Source organism: Didymosphaeria variabile (assembly GCF_027946475.1).
Source record: "Didymosphaeria variabile strain IMI 356815 chromosome Unknown scaffold_10, whole genome shotgun sequence".
NCBI classification, from domain to species: Eukaryota; Fungi; Ascomycota; class Dothideomycetes; order Pleosporales; family Didymosphaeriaceae; genus Didymosphaeria; species Didymosphaeria variabile.
In genome coordinates, this window is record NW_026611629.1 from 971,140 (window position 1) to 988,704 (window position 17,565).

The 17,565-nt window shown below is 51.8% G+C and overlaps 7 protein-coding genes across 7 annotated transcripts; 3 read left to right on the forward strand and 4 right to left on the reverse strand.

Moving 5' to 3' along the window:
* Positions 1-1,106: 1,106 nt before the first annotated feature.
* ENO1 (phosphopyruvate hydratase) lies at positions 1,107-2,534 on the reverse strand (the record flags this gene model as incomplete). The annotated part of the gene is made up of 3 exons (XM_056221102.1): positions 1,107-1,786; positions 1,843-2,316; positions 2,372-2,534. The coding sequence occupies 3 exons, from the start codon at positions 2,532-2,534 to the stop codon at positions 1,107-1,109; spliced, it is 1,317 nt and encodes a 438-aa protein (XP_056065089.1).
* Positions 2,535-3,592: 1,058 nt separating this feature from the next.
* On the forward strand, positions 3,593-4,398 carry PRE1 (Proteasome subunit beta type-4; the record flags this gene model as incomplete). The annotated part of the gene is given in 4 exon segments (XM_056221103.1): positions 3,593-3,627; positions 3,647-3,804; positions 3,861-4,110; positions 4,197-4,398. 4 exon segments carry the CDS (start codon positions 3,593-3,595, stop codon positions 4,396-4,398), a joined length of 645 nt encoding a protein of 214 aa, XP_056065090.1.
* Positions 4,399-4,721: 323 nt separating this feature from the next.
* On the reverse strand, positions 4,722-5,984 carry N0V89_012383 (uncharacterized protein; the record flags this gene model as incomplete). The annotated part of the gene is made up of 1 exon (XM_056221104.1): positions 4,722-5,984. The coding sequence occupies one exon, from the start codon at positions 5,982-5,984 to the stop codon at positions 4,722-4,724; it is 1,263 nt and encodes a 420-aa protein (XP_056065091.1).
* Positions 5,985-6,664: 680 nt separating this feature from the next.
* Positions 6,665-8,330, reverse strand: N0V89_012384 (uncharacterized protein; the record flags this gene model as incomplete). Its single annotated transcript, XM_056221105.1, has 5 exons — positions 6,665-7,198; positions 7,247-7,706; positions 7,803-7,831; positions 7,881-8,161; positions 8,264-8,330. The coding sequence occupies 5 exons, from the start codon at positions 8,328-8,330 to the stop codon at positions 6,665-6,667; spliced, it is 1,371 nt and encodes a 456-aa protein (XP_056065092.1).
* A 1,408-nt stretch (positions 8,331-9,738) lies between these two features.
* N0V89_012385 (uncharacterized protein) lies at positions 9,739-10,692 on the forward strand (the record flags this gene model as incomplete). Its single annotated transcript, XM_056221106.1, has 3 exons — positions 9,739-9,987; positions 10,038-10,601; positions 10,651-10,692. 3 exons carry the CDS (start codon positions 9,739-9,741, stop codon positions 10,690-10,692), a joined length of 855 nt encoding a protein of 284 aa, XP_056065093.1.
* Positions 10,693-11,162: 470 nt separating this feature from the next.
* Positions 11,163-12,623, forward strand: N0V89_012386 (uncharacterized protein; the record flags this gene model as incomplete). The annotated part of the gene is made up of 1 exon (XM_056221107.1): positions 11,163-12,623. One exon carries the CDS (start codon positions 11,163-11,165, stop codon positions 12,621-12,623), a length of 1,461 nt encoding a protein of 486 aa, XP_056065094.1.
* A 259-nt stretch (positions 12,624-12,882) lies between these two features.
* N0V89_012387 (uncharacterized protein) lies at positions 12,883-17,226 on the reverse strand (the record flags this gene model as incomplete). Its single annotated transcript, XM_056221108.1, has 1 exon — positions 12,883-17,226. The coding sequence occupies one exon, from the start codon at positions 17,224-17,226 to the stop codon at positions 12,883-12,885; it is 4,344 nt and encodes a 1,447-aa protein (XP_056065095.1).
* Positions 17,227-17,565: the final 339 nt, after the last annotated feature.

The following is a 17,565-nucleotide window of genomic DNA, read 5'->3' on the forward strand; positions in this document are numbered from 1 at the left end:
TGCGTAGAAATACAGATCGGTCTCTCTAGCCAGACGTATGTGGATATGAAGGGTCGGTGTACTTGCTTTGTGGTCTTGGTTATTTTTCCCGATTGCGATTCGTGCGAGTATCGGTGGTAATGCTTGATGATGGTGTATGTGCGTGTGTGTGTGCGACGAGGAAGCTGATGACTCTACACGAAGTGGATGCTGAATGCAAAACGCTGGAAGTGCTATTGAACGTAAACACGTTGAAGTGAAGCAATTGCAAAAGTTTCGTCAGTGAAAAGGTATGCAATGGAGTAACTGGGTCTGGGGGGTTGGCATTGTTGGAACTGGCCATTATTTAAGAGGCTATCGAGGTTGTTGAAAGCTGTGAAGACAAAGAAACATCAAATGAGATTAGAACCATAAATTGAAGCTTGAGGGCGAGAGATGAAAAGAGAACAAGGAATGATGTATTCTCGTACTTTCGCTTTGTTTACGCAGGCAGTGTTGCGCTTGCGCGTGACGCTGGCCTACACAATGCTGTGGAGGCGAGTAGCTCGGCGGCGGCGGCGACCACTGATTTGCAAGTACGGTGATAACCGCAGACCGAGGAAACGGCAGTGAGAAGAGGATGCGCGAGCTGAGGCAGTGTAGTTGCGAAAGTGTGGATGTGACTGGCTGAGAAGATACAGGTGCCCGAAGGTATTGCGCGCTGGGTTCGCTTGTAATCACATCACAGTGAGCCATGTGTCCAGCTTAGTGGTGATTCCGAGCTAAAACAGATGGGAGCTTTCCATTTCAAGCTTATTGGGCCGAGAGGGTATCGAAAAGGTGTTGTTTAGTTTTGGAGTAGCAATGCGGAGATTAGTCACTTGCTGCAAATGGAGTGTTGGGACTCAAGTTTGGTTGAGAGGCTCGTTATCACCGTTCGCAATGCGATAGCAGGTCACCATCTGAAGGGGAAAGTGTTACAAATGGAAATTCGATTCTTCATTTGCTTTTGACATTACCTCATTGGGCGTGTTCTCATGACCAAGTTCGTGAGTCTACCAAGTATTACCCCTAATTCACATCCAGTTTGTCTCGACGTGTGGGATCATCCCAAATTTTCTTGCGCTGAACAATGGTGACACAGTCGTTTACAAGTTAACCGCAGTGCGGAAGTTCGAGCCGGCGAAGATGGCGTTTGAGCCGAGCTCCTCCTCAATACGGAGGATCTGGTTGAGCTTGGCTAAACGTTCAGATCGTGCAGGTGCACCAGTCTTGATCTGTCCGGCTCGGAGACCAACGACGATGTCGGCAATGGTCACATCCTCAGTCTCGCCAGAGCGGTGAGAGACCATGACGCCCCAGCCAGCGCCAAAGGCGTCCTTGGCAGCCTGGATAGCTTCTGAGATGGTACCAATCTGGTTGACCTTGAGGAGAAGAGCGTTGCAAGACTTAAGCTCGATGGCCTTCTTGATGAACTCAGGGTTGGTGACAGTCAAGTCATCACCGACAATCTGGAAGTCGGAAGTCTTGAAGAAGTAGCTCCAGGCCTCCCAGTCGTCCTCAGCGAAGGGATCCTCAATGCTGACAATGGGGTACTTCTGAGCCAAAGACTTGTAGAGGTCGGCGAGTTGCTCGTAAGAGAGCCACTTGCTCTTGTCGCTGTCGGGGTTCTTGAAGTCGAGGTCGTACTTCTTCTCTTCGGTCTTGTAGAACTCGCTGGATGCGACATCCATAGCGATCTTGATCTTGCCAGTGTATCCAGCCTCCTCGATGGCATCGGTGATGAGATCGAGTGCCTCTTCGGGAGTCTGAATATCAGGAGCGACACCTAGGAACGTAGTGTAAGTGCATGCCCCTCAAATCAAAGTGACAGACTTTACTCACCACCCTCATCACCGACGTTGCCGGCGGACTGGCCGTACTTCTTCTTAGCAAGGCTCTTGAGCTTCTGGTAGACCTCGGCGCCCTGGCGCATAGCTTCGCTGAAGGAAGGAGCTTCCGAAGGAACGATCATGAACTCCTGGAAAGCAAGACGGCCACCGGCGTGGGAGCCACCATTGAGCACGTTCTGGAAGGGAACAGGAAGGACGTAGGGCTTCTTGGTGCCGGCAAGGTCCGAGATGTGGGCGTACAGAGGAACACCCTTCTCGGCGGCGGCGGCCTTTGCGACAGCCATGCTGACTCCGAGGATGGCGTTGGCACCGAGCTTCTCCTTGTTCTTGGTGCCGTCCAGCTTGTTGAGGAAGGCGTCCACGGCGGACTGATCCTTGACATCGATCTTCTCCTTGATGAGGGCAGGTGCGATGACGTCGTTCACGTTGGCAACAGCCTTGGTGACGCCCTTACCACCCCACTTGGCTATGGGAGCAATGAGCATGTCTTCAAAAATGCATTGTTTTCGGGAATTCCTCACACTTGTCACCATCGCGGAGCTCGCAGGCTTCGTGGGAGCCAGTGGAGGCACCGGAAGGCACGATAGCGCGGTGCAGGCCGGTCTCGCTGACAAGGTCGACCTCGACGGTAGGGTTACCGCGAGAGTCGTACACGGTACGGGCGTGGATCTTGGTAATGGCCATGTTGACTGTGAAGCGGGGTCAGCTGAAAGTGGACGAGAGGATGCAATTGACCCAAGACGGAGCTAGCAGGATGCCTGCGGATATATAGCTGGGCGGCAGGGCGGAGTCAAGTGATGATAAAAGATTCAGTCAAGGCGTGGATCCCTGAGCAGAAAAAGCAGAGCTGTGGATAAGACGGTCACAGCCCAGAACCGCGCTCTGACCGGCTTCCTCGGCGTGGGAGCTGTGGGATAGGCCGTCGGCCGCGGATGAGATATTCAAGAAAGCAATTGACTTACGTTCGACTTTTTGTGATCAGATGGTCAACGGAGATGAGGATGGGTGATGGTGTGAGAATGGTTCAGTTGTTGAGGGGCACTGGCACTTATTTGGCGTTGGCGGGGCACTCTCTGCATCTGCGCAGCTGTGTTGGGGCCCACGCGTCATTGGCCAACACGGTCTTGCGGCCGAGAAATAGAGAAGAAGCTGCATCAATTGAGTCTCACTACGGCCGCCAAGTTGTTAGAGCAACCGCTGTGGATTTCGTCGTTCCGCGAGGTTTGATCTCTTGAATTCGAGAGCTGTGGCTCGGCTCCATCATCCAGCCAGACCCTGAACAAGGGCAAAACACCAAAGAATGCGACTCTCGGCTTTGTGGCAACATGCCTAGGGATCGGGTGACATAACGGCTTGGAAGGGCTTTGGCGGGAAGATATTGTTCGAACGTTGACGGTGCTCGATACTGTTCAGGGGGCTATCAATCTTTGCTTCAGACATGCCTGCAAAAGCTCAACTGGCTTAGCTTATAAAGTGGCAGTTTCAAAGGACTTCGTACTTTGGGAGGAAGATCGAAGGTCACGTGCGCCGAGGTCCCGCGCTAAACCCAACTAAGAGCTCCAGTCTTGGCGCAGGCAGCTCCGGCCGCGTTCACCACCGACCGACAAGCACACGCCTTAGCCATACCTCATCATCTCGCCGCTCTTCTCGAGCTCCCCCGCCCCTACCTTCCCAAACGCTCGCTTCGAATCTATACACGACCTTGCCCATTAGATTCAAAACCGCTTTGAGCCGTCGTCATCATGTATGGAGAACAACTGGTCTTCAAGCTGCCATTGTTACTAACATGGCTCCAGGGAGGTACTTCTGGGGATCACCGGCAAGGACTTCACCCTGATCGCCGCATCGAAAGCCGCTATGCGCGGTGCCACCATCCTGAAAGCCTCCGACGACAAGACGCGAGAACTCAACCCGCACACGCTGATGGCATTCTCGGGAGAGGCTGGTGATACTGGTACGTACCCCGCCCATGTATGGGCTAGGTATAGGCAAGACTGACCCCAGGCTCAGTGCAATTTGCGGAATACATCCAAGCGAATGTTCAGCTGTATTCGATGCGCAACGGCATGGAGCTTTCACCTTCCGCGACCGCCAACTTCGTTAGAGGGGAACTTGCACGAGCGCTGCGCTCAAGGAGACCGTATACCGTGAACCTGCTTCTCGGCGGATACGACAACATCGCGGACAAGCCCACATTGTACTGGATTGACTACTTGGCGAGTCTGGCACCGGTGCCCTATGCGGCACATGGATACGCTCAGTATGTTTCTACCACAAACGCTACCACCCAAAGCAATAATGGAGTGGATGCATTCTCGTGATCATACCCAGCTAATTGGCGCTTAGGTACTACTGCCTCTCGCTTCTTGACAAGCACCATCACCCCGACATCGACTTCGATGAGGGTATGAAGATCTTGCGCATGTGTACCCAGGAGCTCAAGCGACGTCTACCGATCGACTTCAAGGGCGTTTTAGTGAAGGTCATAACCAAGGATGGCGTGAAAGAGCTGGACTATGAGGATGATGTGAAGGTAGATGTGCCCTGAGGAAACTAGGAGGAGCAGCGGATGTGCGTACGGGCGATTCAGCCCCGAAAGTCTGCGGCAACTTCCCGCATTATGCATGATAATCCTGTCGGTGATCCAGGGTCGATACCCTGTTGAGACAGCACCTGGCCTTTCAAGGCTATGTATAGATTGACCTTGGGACGTATATCACGCGCATCTGGCAAAGGCCCATAGGTTCAGTCAATAAACGATTACGAATGACGGCCAATTGTCCACTGTGATATCAATTTGTGCAGAACGTTACGCTCGCTTGCTCCATACTACTATTTATACACCACTAACCGCGACTCAACGCTCACAATTCAATCCTTCTCTTTTGCCATAGTATCGTACGACAGCATTGCGAACGCGACCAAGATGAGAGCGCCGCCGATATATGTCGCCGACGACGGACTGAGTCCCCAGACCAGCCAATCCGCTAATGCTACGAAGAAGACGCTCAGAACGTTCGCCATTGACCCGAAGACAGGATCTGTCCACACAACTAGTAATGCGAGCAAAGTGATCGAAACCGCCGCCGACAGCACCGCAATGACAATCCATAACACTGCATGCAAGCTTGGTAACGCAAACTCTTCGATACCGAAAATATGCAAGATGGGAAACGCAATCCATAGGACGCCTAACGTATAAAATCCCGTCAACGCAGATGCAGCTAAAGTTAGGGGGATGCTGGACTCCTGTGTCTCCGGCCGAGACGAACAAGCCCACTTCTTGAAGAGGACCTCGTATAAGCCGAAGGCAACGGCGCCTGCGCAAGCGATGATGTTACCGAGGAATCTGCTCGCGCCGATAGAAGACTCAGCATGTTCGGCTGTGGTGTCTCCATACGCGATCGTGAATGTTCCGCCGATGGAGAGTGCGACGGCGATGATGCTGAGCCGGCCGAGTTTCTCCTTCAGGATAGGGACGGAGAAGGCAGCCGCGAAAAAAGTAGCGCAATTGTAAATTGCTGTCAGGTCCGCTGGTGTGGTCAAGGAGAGCGAGGTAAACCAAGACGCGCCGCTGATAGTGAGGACGACAGTGACGATTGCCATCGTGCTGGCAAGAAAGTCCAGAGGTCCGCCTTGCTGGCCTGGGCGTTTCAGGATGAACTTTGGACCCGAAGTAGCAAAAGCATCGATCGTGGCAATGGACGAGCGGAGTGTGTTGTTGTAGTCGCGGACCCAGGATTGATAGGGAGTGGAGCGGTTCTTCCAGCGGAGGTAGAAGATATGGACGATCCATGGCAGGACCAGCGAGCCGTGGGTCAGATACATGGTCGCGAAGGGTTTCTTCCAGTCTAACGCATCTTCGACGTATGCAGTTGCTTCGGTGTTAATGACGAAGCCTATTACACATACTGCCAGTGCGGAGGCGATCTGGAACCATGATACATGCTTCTTCGGTGGTTCATCTCGATGCCTGTAATGGCTGATGGGAGTACGTTCGCGGCCATCTAGCTCCAGGTCGGCTAATTCAATGTCATCGTCGGAGCTATCCCTGTTGTCGCGAAGTAAGGGATCTTCGAAGTCATCTTCGTTACTGATTTTCCTTCGGCCTGGGTTGGGGAGGAGACGGCTCATACTGATATCAGCTCAGGGTCCAGCAAGGGGGGGGATGTTGGGACGAGGTTGTGCCAGGTGCTATCTCTTCATTTCCAAGCAGGTTTCAGTGGCGACAGAAGACGATCACATTGAAGTTTCTTGAGGAGTTACTTGATGATACATATGTACCAAATGATAAGCTGTATCGCACTGGCAGCCGCGCGGCTCAAGCGATGCACGTGATATGCCAATAGCGCCTTGGCAAAATCTGCAATAAAATCTTCGCCGCACCCGCACCCGGCTTTCCTCCCTTGATCAAAAACAACGGAGCCAGCCACGACCATCAGCACAACTCTGGCTTTTGGTTGCCAGTCCCCTTCGGGGGGCGTGGCTCCGGAGAACAACAACTCCTGTAGGAAGCTGACGTCTCGTGGGTCAACTTAATTGATGGCGATGGGGCGTCGGTGTCGATTTTTATGGAGGACATCACAATTTTCACACCAGTGCATATTGAGGACTAAAGTGTGCAGCAATACAAATCATTGCTAGCATTTCGGTTCCGTAGAGTTTTAAGCTTCAATGTTATACATGAAGAGAAAATGAAAACCTCCATCGAGGTTGCGCTTTCCCAACGCTTTTAGCTAAGCTGGATGGCTAGCGCGGTATCTCATCATCATCGTCATGTGTTCGTCCTGCGTCAACACTCACTCAACGCCCGCTCAATTCTTATAGCCGTTCTCATAGCCACTCGCCAACACCTCCTTGAGCCCGTTCGGTAGACCGTTCGCTACCTTCTGCGCAATGCCGTTGGACTTCGTACCGTTCGGCTTGCCATTGATCGTCGCCTCGATGGGCATATCGTTGACGGTGTAACCGGTGTCGCTCGCATCCACAAAGGCGTCGAGACCAGCACCGTTGCGAGGGTATCCCTTCATGATCTTCTTGTGGCGTCGTAGCGCGGCATTCATTTCATCCGCAGTAACGTCGTTCAAGAAGACACAGCTTCCAAGAGGGTTCGGCACTGCTGCTCGCAACTTACCGTCGCGAGTCTTCAAGATGGCTGCTGTAGCCTTCGCAAGGATCTCTTCATTGAAGAGCTCATGATCCATAGACAGACCAGCGCGCGAGAACAAGTTGAGGATTCGGTGATGCTCCGCATCGCTCATCAGCTTGCGGCCGTTGGCCAATGTCGCGGAGTATGCCATATCGATGGAGATGGCATGACCGTGACGAAGAGGCACATCGGGAGTGAGCTGCGTCAATGTCAATGGCTGTTCGAAGCATGTTACTTAGTAACTGACCTCGTGCAGTGGGCTCCAAGTGTGACCGTAGGCAATGACACGGTCAAGACCAATCTCGTGGAGGTTGGGAGTCTCGAGCTTCAGCATCTCGTAAATGCCAGAGCGGTTAATCTCGTCCGCTGCCTTGCGAACCTCGCCGGACTCATCGTCGGTACGACCAAACTTGGTCGAGATCAATCGCTCGCAGTATTGGTCGAGAAGATCAAAGGTTCTCAAGTGAGCACAGCTAGAGATCTTGATCAACTCTGCGAAACCGTTCCGTACCTGCGCCTCAGGCAAAGATCGCAGGAATGTGAAGTCGAGAAATGTGTGCATAGGCGCGTGGTAGGCTCCAAGACGATTCTTGTAGTTGCCGTAGTTGACGGCGACCTTGATGCTCACACTAGCATCGATCAGACCGATAACTGTTGTAGGGATCCGGATAAAGTTCGTATTCCTTCGGTATGCTGCGCAAGCAAATCTACGATCACATGTCAGCAAAATGCTTTTGAAAGACTAATAGGTCAGAGTGCCTTAGATATGCTCTTAGGCGATGGACCAATGGCATAGCTTTTACCCAGCAACGTCGGTAACAAGTCCTCCTCCCTGGTGGTACATTAGCGAGGCGACAGCAACAAGACAGATGATCACAAACCACTACCAAGACCGGCTCCTTGCGAATGATGCCAAAGTCGGTCATGGAATCGACAATGCTCAGTAAGGTGTCCATGGACTTGGCCTTCTCTCCGATCATAGTCTTATGGATCTTCAACTCCAGCTTGTGGTGGTCGAAGTACTTCTGCATCTGTTCACCGTAAAGGTTGTAGATGTTCAGGTCCATGACCGCAAGAGCGCGGCCCCAGCGCTCGTAGCAATCGGCAAGCTGCTTGTTTTGCGGGTTGAAAACGCCATCGAGGAACGTAAAGTCGTATTCGACTGGTGATGGCAAGTGAGTTAGCGAAAGGAACAGCAAATGACCTCACATCGCTCAAACCTCGAAGGGATTCGTGCTGACGGGTCTGTCATAGGGTCACATACTTTTCTCGTATCCCTCGACGTGAAACCCGTTCTGCGTCTCAACGACGGAAGCCTTCATGTCAGACATGGTGACTGATGAATGTGGAAGATTAGCTTTTCTGAGAAGAGATAGTTGATATCTGCTACAGATTTCCAGAAACAAATTGGAACCGCTGCCTCTATATAAGGGTTCACTCCCAATTGACGCATCGAGTCGCCTGCTTGCTCATGGGTACACACGGCAATTCGATTGGCTCAAGTACGCCGAGAACCGGCTGTTAACGTCAACCAAACGCAGCCGCTTCGCTCATCACTCGGTATTCGTGATGTCTTGTCCTGTGAAACTCAGGACTAAGCGCACTGGACCGCTAACCTAGGCTTCTATGGGAACAACATGATGAAACGACCCGACCAGTCAGGAAAGCCATGGACCTGGATCTTGGTTTAGCCAATTCCGGAGCATGGAAATCATATTCTTGTCATGCAAATCGTTCGGTTCAGCATCCTGGGCGCGACAAAAGAAAGGCGCCATGCGTGGTACTTGTCAGGAACAAGGATAGACGATCTTCGCGGGCTAACTCCCTTCGGCCAGGATCTGAACCAAGTCTATGTGGATTTAGTGTTGAGGGGCTTTAGCGGGGCAGTTCTGCAAGCAAGCTCGATCACTTTGCGGCCCTTCTTGGCTTGCGGGAGCGTGCAGTCACTGACTGGACAAGGAACTTCTGTCATTGCAGAGGAACGCGGCAGTGAATGCCGATGTCTCTTTGTCCATGCATACGTCTCCCCATATTTGAGCATCTTGAGGCTCAAGTGGGAGGGATGAAGAGCCCTGTCAGGGTTCGAGATCTCAAGCGTTACGTTTCTGCAAGATGTTAGTTCCCGTCTCGGATAGATGCAAGCTCACGATCCGACAACGATCTGAAGTGATGCACGACGATGACCCCAGTGTACATGCTTGAAAGGGTTAGTGCGTTTGTACAGATCTTTGTAAAACCTTGGCCGTTTCTGGCACGCGAGATTAACGAGAAAGTCATTGACATCAAAGAACCCCTCAACACCAACGTCAAGACTCCACGTGCGGTACATTTCTACCAATCAGCAAGAATAGCAGCATTCCGATTGGAACCGTTGCATAGAGCTGTCCGAAAGCAGAAAATTCGCAGGGTTTGCCAGCTACACGAGGTAGCAAAGCAGGGCACAGCTTCAGTCTACTGCATACACCAACGCCGTGCACTTCCCGTCGAACTTTCGTGGTGAAATGGCGCAAGAAGCTCGAACGGGCTCACTATGCAGTCCACTTGGCTTAGACCTGACGTTTACATTGTGTGGGGTTCCCATGCACTTGGCGCTCGCCGCGAACTTCCGATCCGCTTTCGTCATCGGCTTGTGAAACCCCGCTAATGGAGACGCGCTTGGGAGAGCTGTCCGGCTGGCAAACGCGTAGCTGAGATTTGCACTTGCAAGCTACTCAGAATTGATTTGAAACATACTCTACAATGGGAAGCTTCGACCAAACGAAGGCGTACGCGCCGCAAGAAGAGACCTTCTTCGACGATGGCCGCGAAATCGAGCTTCTGCACTTTGTATACTCGCACCCCAAGCTCGAGAAGATTCGCGGGTCTCCGAAGGATGTCCTCGCGGCCATTGATGAGTTTGGGCGGACGAAGAAGTACCTCATGAATGTGGGCGAGGACAAGGGCCGCATTGTTTGTGACCTGATCGCAGATGTGAAGCCGAAAACCATGGTTCGTGGAATCCACCCTCATTCTTTGGAGCTGTCTAATGCTCTATGCAGGTGGAGCTCGGTGGCTACGTTGGCTACTCGTGCATTTTGTATGCGGACGCAGTACGGAAAGCTGGCGGTAAACAATATTTCAGCTTTGAGCGCAACCCCGAATTCGCTGCCGTGATTTCGTCGCTGGTCGACCTCGCGGGGCTGGACGACATTGTCAAAGTCGTGGTGGGTTCTAGCGACGAGTCAATTGCGCGACTACATTCGTCTGGCGCTCTCAAACACATCGATTTGATGTTCCTTGATCACTACAAGCCCGCCTACACCACCGATCTTAAGCTTTGCGAGGAGCTCGGCCTCGTTACTCCAGGCTCCGTCCTTGCAGCGGACAACGTGATCAAGCCGGGTAACCCGCCATACCTGGAGTACGTACGCAGTAGCGTGGCCGACAAGAAGAGGAATCTTGCTGGGGAAGGCAAAGGAGATAGTACACAGGGAATTGCCGAGAGGACTGTCAAGCAGTATTCGAACAGATATGAGAAGGAGAAATTCAGCAACAGTCCTGGCAATCCGAATCTGGTTTACGAGAGCAAGCTGGTGAACAGCTTTGAGCCTACGGGTGTCCCGGTATGTCGCAACCTCCCCCAGGAGAAGGGCCCAGCTAACGTGTATTTAGGATGGTGTTGAGATTACGAGGTGTGTTGGTGAAGAGAAATAGGGTCTATGCTATAGCCGGATACAAGATACCAAAAATCGATCCCAATGTATAATGCAGCTTCAATTGCTCTCCCAATATGTCTTGCAAACGAATTCAACAGCTAGAATGTCTGCCACTGTCCTCCGAGTGTCGCCCTGTCCGTCTGAACCAAAAAATTACGCGTCTTCCAAAAGGGCCCTCACCCCGCAAAAACAAACACCATCAGAACCTAGCAACAACGCAGGTACCATAACCCCACTGCCGCAATGCCCTACGTCTGCACCTACGGCGTAGCTCATGTAGCTCCATGATGCTGAGTCGAGCGGTAACGATGACGTGTAGACTAAGGTACAAGCTCAACACCCTTGCATGAGACAAATGGTCTAGGCATATGTACCTCATCGCGACATTGCCTACCCCTCTTCCCCTCTGTTCTCGACTGAAAAATTTTGCCGCTGGCGCGTTCCTACGCGAAGTCACGTTCTCGCACCATGGATGTCTCACAAGCGGACCCTTTCTACTATCATCACGTGCCGAAGAACATCCTCCTCATACTACTGAGTCTCGTCACGCTTCCTTTCTCAGCGGCCCTGGTGATTGGAAGTCTCATATACTCGAGATTCTTTCCAGAGTCGAAACCAATTCCTCTCCGCGATGCTTCTGAGCGCAAAACCATCCTTGTCACTGGCGTCTCCATGACCAAGGGCCTCACCATAGCTCGTATATTAGCTCAACATACACCACACCGAGTGATCGGTGCAGATACCTCTGCGTTCTCACCAGGTCGCTTTTCCAGCGCCCTCGCAAAGTTTTACGTCCTCACACCGCCGGATGGGAGCGACGCAGAACCGTACATCGACTCGCTGCTACACGTGATCAAGAGCGAGAAAGTAGATCTGTGGATCAGCTGCTCGAGCGTGGTCGCAGCGGTAGAAGATGGAGAGGTGGTGAAACTGGCTGAGCGGGAGCGGGGCAAGGGATTCCATGCTGTGCAGTTCCGAGGCGATGTTGTCGAGCGGCTGCACGAGAAAGACCAGTTCATCGAATACATTCGATCGCTCGAGCTGCCGGTTCCTGAAAGCCATAGGTGCACTTCGTCCGACGAAGTTATCAAGATCTTGACGAAAGAGAGGCAAGGAAGCAGGAAGTTTATCCTGAAGCCGATCGGAGTGGACGACCGTGCGAGAGCGAATATGATGACCCTCCTGCCTTTCGACAAGCGAGAGGACACAGTCTCCTACGTCAAATCCTTGCAGATCTCGAACGAGAACGCCTTCCAAGTCCAGCAGTACATCTCCGGCGCAGAGTACTGCACGCATGCCCTTGTGATCCGCGGCCGCGTTGTGGCTTTCACGTGCTGTCCTTCATCCGAGCTGCTCATGCATTACGAAGCCATACCCCCGTCATCACATCTCTTCCAGCAGATGCTGGATTTCACCCAACGCGTGGCACAAGACGGCGGGGATTCGTTCTCAGGCCATCTCAGCTTCGACTTCCTTGCTGAAGGAGAAGGGAAAGTGTCGAAGCTATATCCGATCGAATGCAATCCGCGCGCTCATACGGCTGTTGTCTTGTTCTCCAACACGCCCCAGATGGCGTCTGCGTATCATTCCCCGTTTTCGCCTTCGAAGTCTGCGGATATGAAAATTGTCACACCGCGCTCCCCGACGCCGTCGTATTACTGGCTCGGTCACGACCTTGTTGCTTTGCTCATACTGCCCGTCCTCGATTTGATGTGGGGATTTGCAACGTTGAATGAGGTGCTCAACTGCATGACAGACTTCTGGGAGCATGTTGTGAGTTGGCGTGATGGGACGTTTACGATGCAGGATCCGGTGCCGTTCTTCGTGTTGTACCACGTGTATTGGCCGATGAGGTTCTTGACGAGTCTGATGGGAGGGAAGGGTTGGTCGAGGATCAATGTCAGCACAACGAAGGTTTTCGAGCAGTGAGTGATGAGCTTGTTGGATGGTAGCTGAGAGGAGTCTGCTGCATGTAGCAGGCTCAGAATTGTTCAAAGGTTATATCCTGCAACATCAATTAGACCATGTGGAAAACTCAATCAAACAATTAATCAGCATGTTGAAACAAGGTCTGCAGGCATGAATGTGGAGAATGCACCATGGTTCTTTGTGTGATTGATATTTCTACATTCTTTATTCATACACTGTGCCCTTACATGTTCCTGTATACAAATACCTGTCAAGATCTTCAAAGCTCCATGCGTGACAAAGCTTTCGAACGGTAGAGCTGAGATATACTCGACCAAGCAGTCTCTTGCAAAACATCGCCATTAAGAGTCGGTATCTTCTGTCTGTCCAAGATCTTCTCGCTCTCACGCCCCTCGGCATCCGCATCCAATAGCCTCACTAATCCGTCTGTGAAGATCTCCATCACATCAACCGCCTTCGCCGTTTCGTTGGGATTCGAAAGCAGCCTGAACACACTATTCAGCATGCGGTCTTTGGCCTCCCTGAATTCCTTGATCAAGGCCATAGTTTCACGCGCGTTGCCGTCGAACTTGAAAGGAAGCCACTCGTCCATAAGCAGCTCCTGAGAAGATTCGTCTGCTTCTAGACGGCCTCCGAAAAGCATGGCTGCTAGCGGAGTGATGAGAGAGCTGTCGCGGATGAAGAGCACGCCCCCGCTGAGACTCTGCACAAGTGTTGTGAAAGCGTAGATCTGTGCGTGTGAAGACTGGTCGCGTAGGGTGACGGCGTTGACCGAACTAGGGTGCATCAAGACTTTGTCACTCGAGGCTGTACGGAATAGCCTGCTCTTTACGTGGGCACCTCTGACCCCGACGTTCGGATAGACGCCAGCAAGTAGCAGACACTTGATCAAGTCGACATTGTTGGAATTGCGGTTCAGCGCCTCGCCGCCGATTTCCAGTGTGTCTGTCACTTGCGTCGCATCTGCATCCAATAAACCAGCATCGATCAGAGTTTCTTCAACCTGCTTGGCGGTACGAGAGATCGCACGGAAGCCACCATAATGTAAGAAGAGTCTATTTGCCCTCTGAAAGACCGAGCGCTCGTCAGAATCGTGCGAGTGTTGTCTGAGGTCTTGGAAGCCTTTCAGGGCAGCGAGATGATCTGAGTTAGCCAAGTTGAAGTGTTGTTTCGTTGCTCGGGCCACCATTCGATTATCAGGCGGATTCATGAAGAGAGCGCGTTCGCCATACATGGAGGCGATGATGATCATAGGATCAAGACAGCGGAATATGAGGCCGAGTAGGATCATCTTGCCAAGAGCAGGATGGACCGGAAGTTTGGCCAGGACACCACCGAGCGCAGTCACTTCTTCGTTCTCGGTGAAGGCTTCGATCGCTTTCAGATTTTCAACTGCGAACTGGACAGCCTCGGGCAGTGGCGGTTCAATAGCCGCAGACAGAAAACTTGATACACTCTCCTGAAATCCTTGAGCCTTTATTGACAAACATGTTGCTTGGAGGTCAGCGCGAAGCAGTTCAGGAAGCCCGGAAGGTGGCATGGCTTCCCTGCGCTTGCGGGAGTATAAAGCGTAGTAGTTGCCGTCCGACACACGTCCTGCTCGGCCTGCTCGTTGTCGCGCATTGGAATTGCTTTCCCAGACTGTCCGCAACGCCGAGACTCGCTGTTCATGGGCGTAGGTATTCTGTCGTAGCTTTCCGAGGTCAATCACATGTTTAACATCAGGTACGGTGACACTGGTTTCGGCGATGTTCGTTGAAAGAATGATTCTTCGACAACTAGCCGGTATGGGTTCAAAAATTGCCCGTTGTTGGTCGGCCGGCACCGTCGAGTGGAGAAGGTGGATACAAAATGCGACTTCGTCTGTAAAATCGATACCGAAGACAGCTTCTTGCTTCATCAGAACCTCCGCAGCCGTGATCTCTTGAAGTCCGGGCAGGAAAGCAAGGATTGCCCCATCGGCAGTCGTTTCGCAGATGTGTGCGATCGTAGCTACAAGTAGAGCGATGGGTACAAGACCTTCTTCTTTCTGGACAGCTTGCGAATCATTCTGGTCTTGCTTTTTCTTCCAGTCCATGCTGCTTGCAACAGAATTTGCTTCATCATCCGCAACTGATACCGTTCCACCGTCCGCCACTGGTTCCGCTTCACCGCCCACCCGCTCGAACGCCCTTTCAGCAATCAAATAGTCGCTGGTGTCGTCTTTGTCTCGAGCAGCAAGTCTCAGGAATTCTTCGGGATGGGCCTTAGTGATTTCACCCAAGATATCATCAAGATACTTTTCTTTGACTGGGAATGTACGACCGGGTACGTCCAGAGATGGACACGGTGTTGATTTGCCATCAACTTCATTTGGCAGATATGCAGAGAAGAGTCGCGTGTCCATGGTCGCAGACATCAGGATGACTTTTGGCACAGTCTTCCCAGCGAGTTGACGAGCTGTGATCGCTTTCTTCAAGACAATGAGCAAGAAGTCGATGAAAATGTCTCGCTCGTGAACTTCGTCTATTATTAGATGAGTTGCATCATCCATAACGCCATCGGCGTCCCATTTAAGGCGTTCAACAAGAAGACCAGTTGTGCAGTAAGTGATGCTTCCTCCAACCCGTGGAAGCTTCGAATCTCCTCGCACCTGATATCCGACCGATTGCCCAAGGTTTTCGCCGCGTTCCGTTGCGACTCGTCGTGCGACGGAAGTCGCGGCTAGACGACGGGGCTGGGTGCAGATGACGTTGCATTTCCCGCCCTCGGATCGACGTATCTCATCGTCCAGGATGATCTGAGGGACCTGTGTTGTTTTGCCCGATCCGGTCGCACCAACAACAATGCTGTATACGTTGCTAGACACGATGTCAAGGACCTTCGACGAGTAATGACTCATTGGTAAAGCTGCTCTTGCGTTGCGAATTTCTGCCGTACTTGAATCTGCTTCAAACCGCTGTAAGCGATCAAGTAAGAGTCTACTAGCTGCAGCCGACGCTGTTTGCGGGCACGGACGTCTTCTAGGCCTCGCCATAGATGTCGACATTGCTGTCAAGGACTCTTGATAATGAGACAACCCAGCATGACCGGCCTCGGAGAGGGTACTTTTCATGATATCGAGGGCTTCAGCTTTCAGACCCGTTGCAATCGCCGGATAACTTCCTAGCATCTCGGACCTGCTAGAGCTGCCTTGAGTCAAGGAAGCTGCAAACTGGGATAAGACTTCCGGTCGTTTTCGGGCAAGTTCAACTGCTGCTGTTAGGCATGCCAGTTGTTCAGCGGCACGTTTCGTCCGCCCAACCACTCGTTGACCAATTGGTTCGCCATTTAATTCCAACTGACACGCAATGCCAATTATATCATGGGACGGCAACTCCTCTCTCTTCAATTCCAGTGGATTTCGGTTTTCCAGTCTCGCGACCTTTCTAACAAAGTATGGGGCTGTTAGAACACTGAGTGCCCGGAAATTCTTGTCGATACCCGGGACTTGATCATGTTGCATTTGCAGCTGTTCCGCGGCACGCTTGAAAGCAAGCACAGCTGTTACTTCCGCCTCCAGACCTGTATCGCCATGGGCAACAACATCGATTTTCTGCTCTGGAAGTCTTATTGACACTTGCACAACTTTGCGGACTTTTCGTTTGCCACTGCCACGGACGCGGCGTTTCAGCATGCGCGTTGCGAAGTGAGGCACAAGACCGAATTTGGCGGCATAGTTGAATACATCGACTAGGCCATCCTTCTCTTGACGCATGATTTCTTCCTCCACATCAACCAGCTCTATTTCTCCAACTAATGGTTCGAACCCCAAGGCGCCATCAGCTTTGGGAATCGTATCCTTTTGCTTTACAGTGGATGGAGAGAGGAGCTTTGATAATGCTCCAGTGGTGTCCAATCTTGTGAGCATCGCCGCCCATGCTTTTCGTTTTGCTACCCTCTTGATTGGGCCCTTGCCAAACGTGTGTTCGTCGGCGATTCCCGGTATCTTGAGCTGAAGGGCGCATTCGACATTGACGCCATCTGAAGATATTTTCGCCTCTATCTCTTGCCCTATCTTCAGGTCCTGGCAGATATTATGGATTTCATTGTGAGCTGAATCTACCTGGAATAAACGTGGCGGAGCGTTTGCGTACTGCTCCTTCCGTGTGATATCCAGTAAATGTGGCATCGCTTCATCTATAATTCCTCCTATCTTAATGATGGGATCACTAGCTGACATCGCCGTCTGAATTCTCGGAAGGAACTGGCGGTCTGCTAACGCCTTCGAAAAAATTGTCCTATTTTTGACACACCACTGCAGATTTGCTAGCACGGCATCCTTCTCTTTTGGACTCTTTTGTGATTGCCGATCCATGGCTTCGCGGACGGCGTCCGTGATGCCATCCCAATCTAGCGAAATCTCCTTGCTACCATCTTTGACGGGTGGCTGAAGGATCTTGTTGCTCTCGCTGACGTTGACCGTAGCATATCTGCCGGCTGAAATCGTAGGAAGCCGTACTCTTGGACTCACTGACAATGCAGCGTATGCTTGCGGCCGAAGTGCAAGTTTAAGAGTTCTGGATTCAGCACATTTTGACCATATCTGTACTCGGGCAGCCGGAGGCAAACTCCAAAACCTCATTTTTGGCGTCCTTGATTGAAATTAAAATGTTCTTCTTCCGGCTCTTATAAACGCATGTGAACGACCATTATTTGTCAGAAACATTCGTTCATGGCGCATTGAAGCAAAAAGTTCGATTTTCTGGATGGTTTTGATGCAATGCTGAAAAATGTCGTCAATGGTCTAGCAACAGGAGATATTTCGAATGTCGACGCGCCCCGAGCGCCGAGAATTTACCGTCGCGCTAATTTGTTGTAACGCGTTTGATTGGCGGCCAGTAAGCGCGCTATGCGGAGTACACCTCACCATTAGATCGTTTCCTTACTGATGTCGCCATTCTTATCAAGAGCAGTTGCAGAT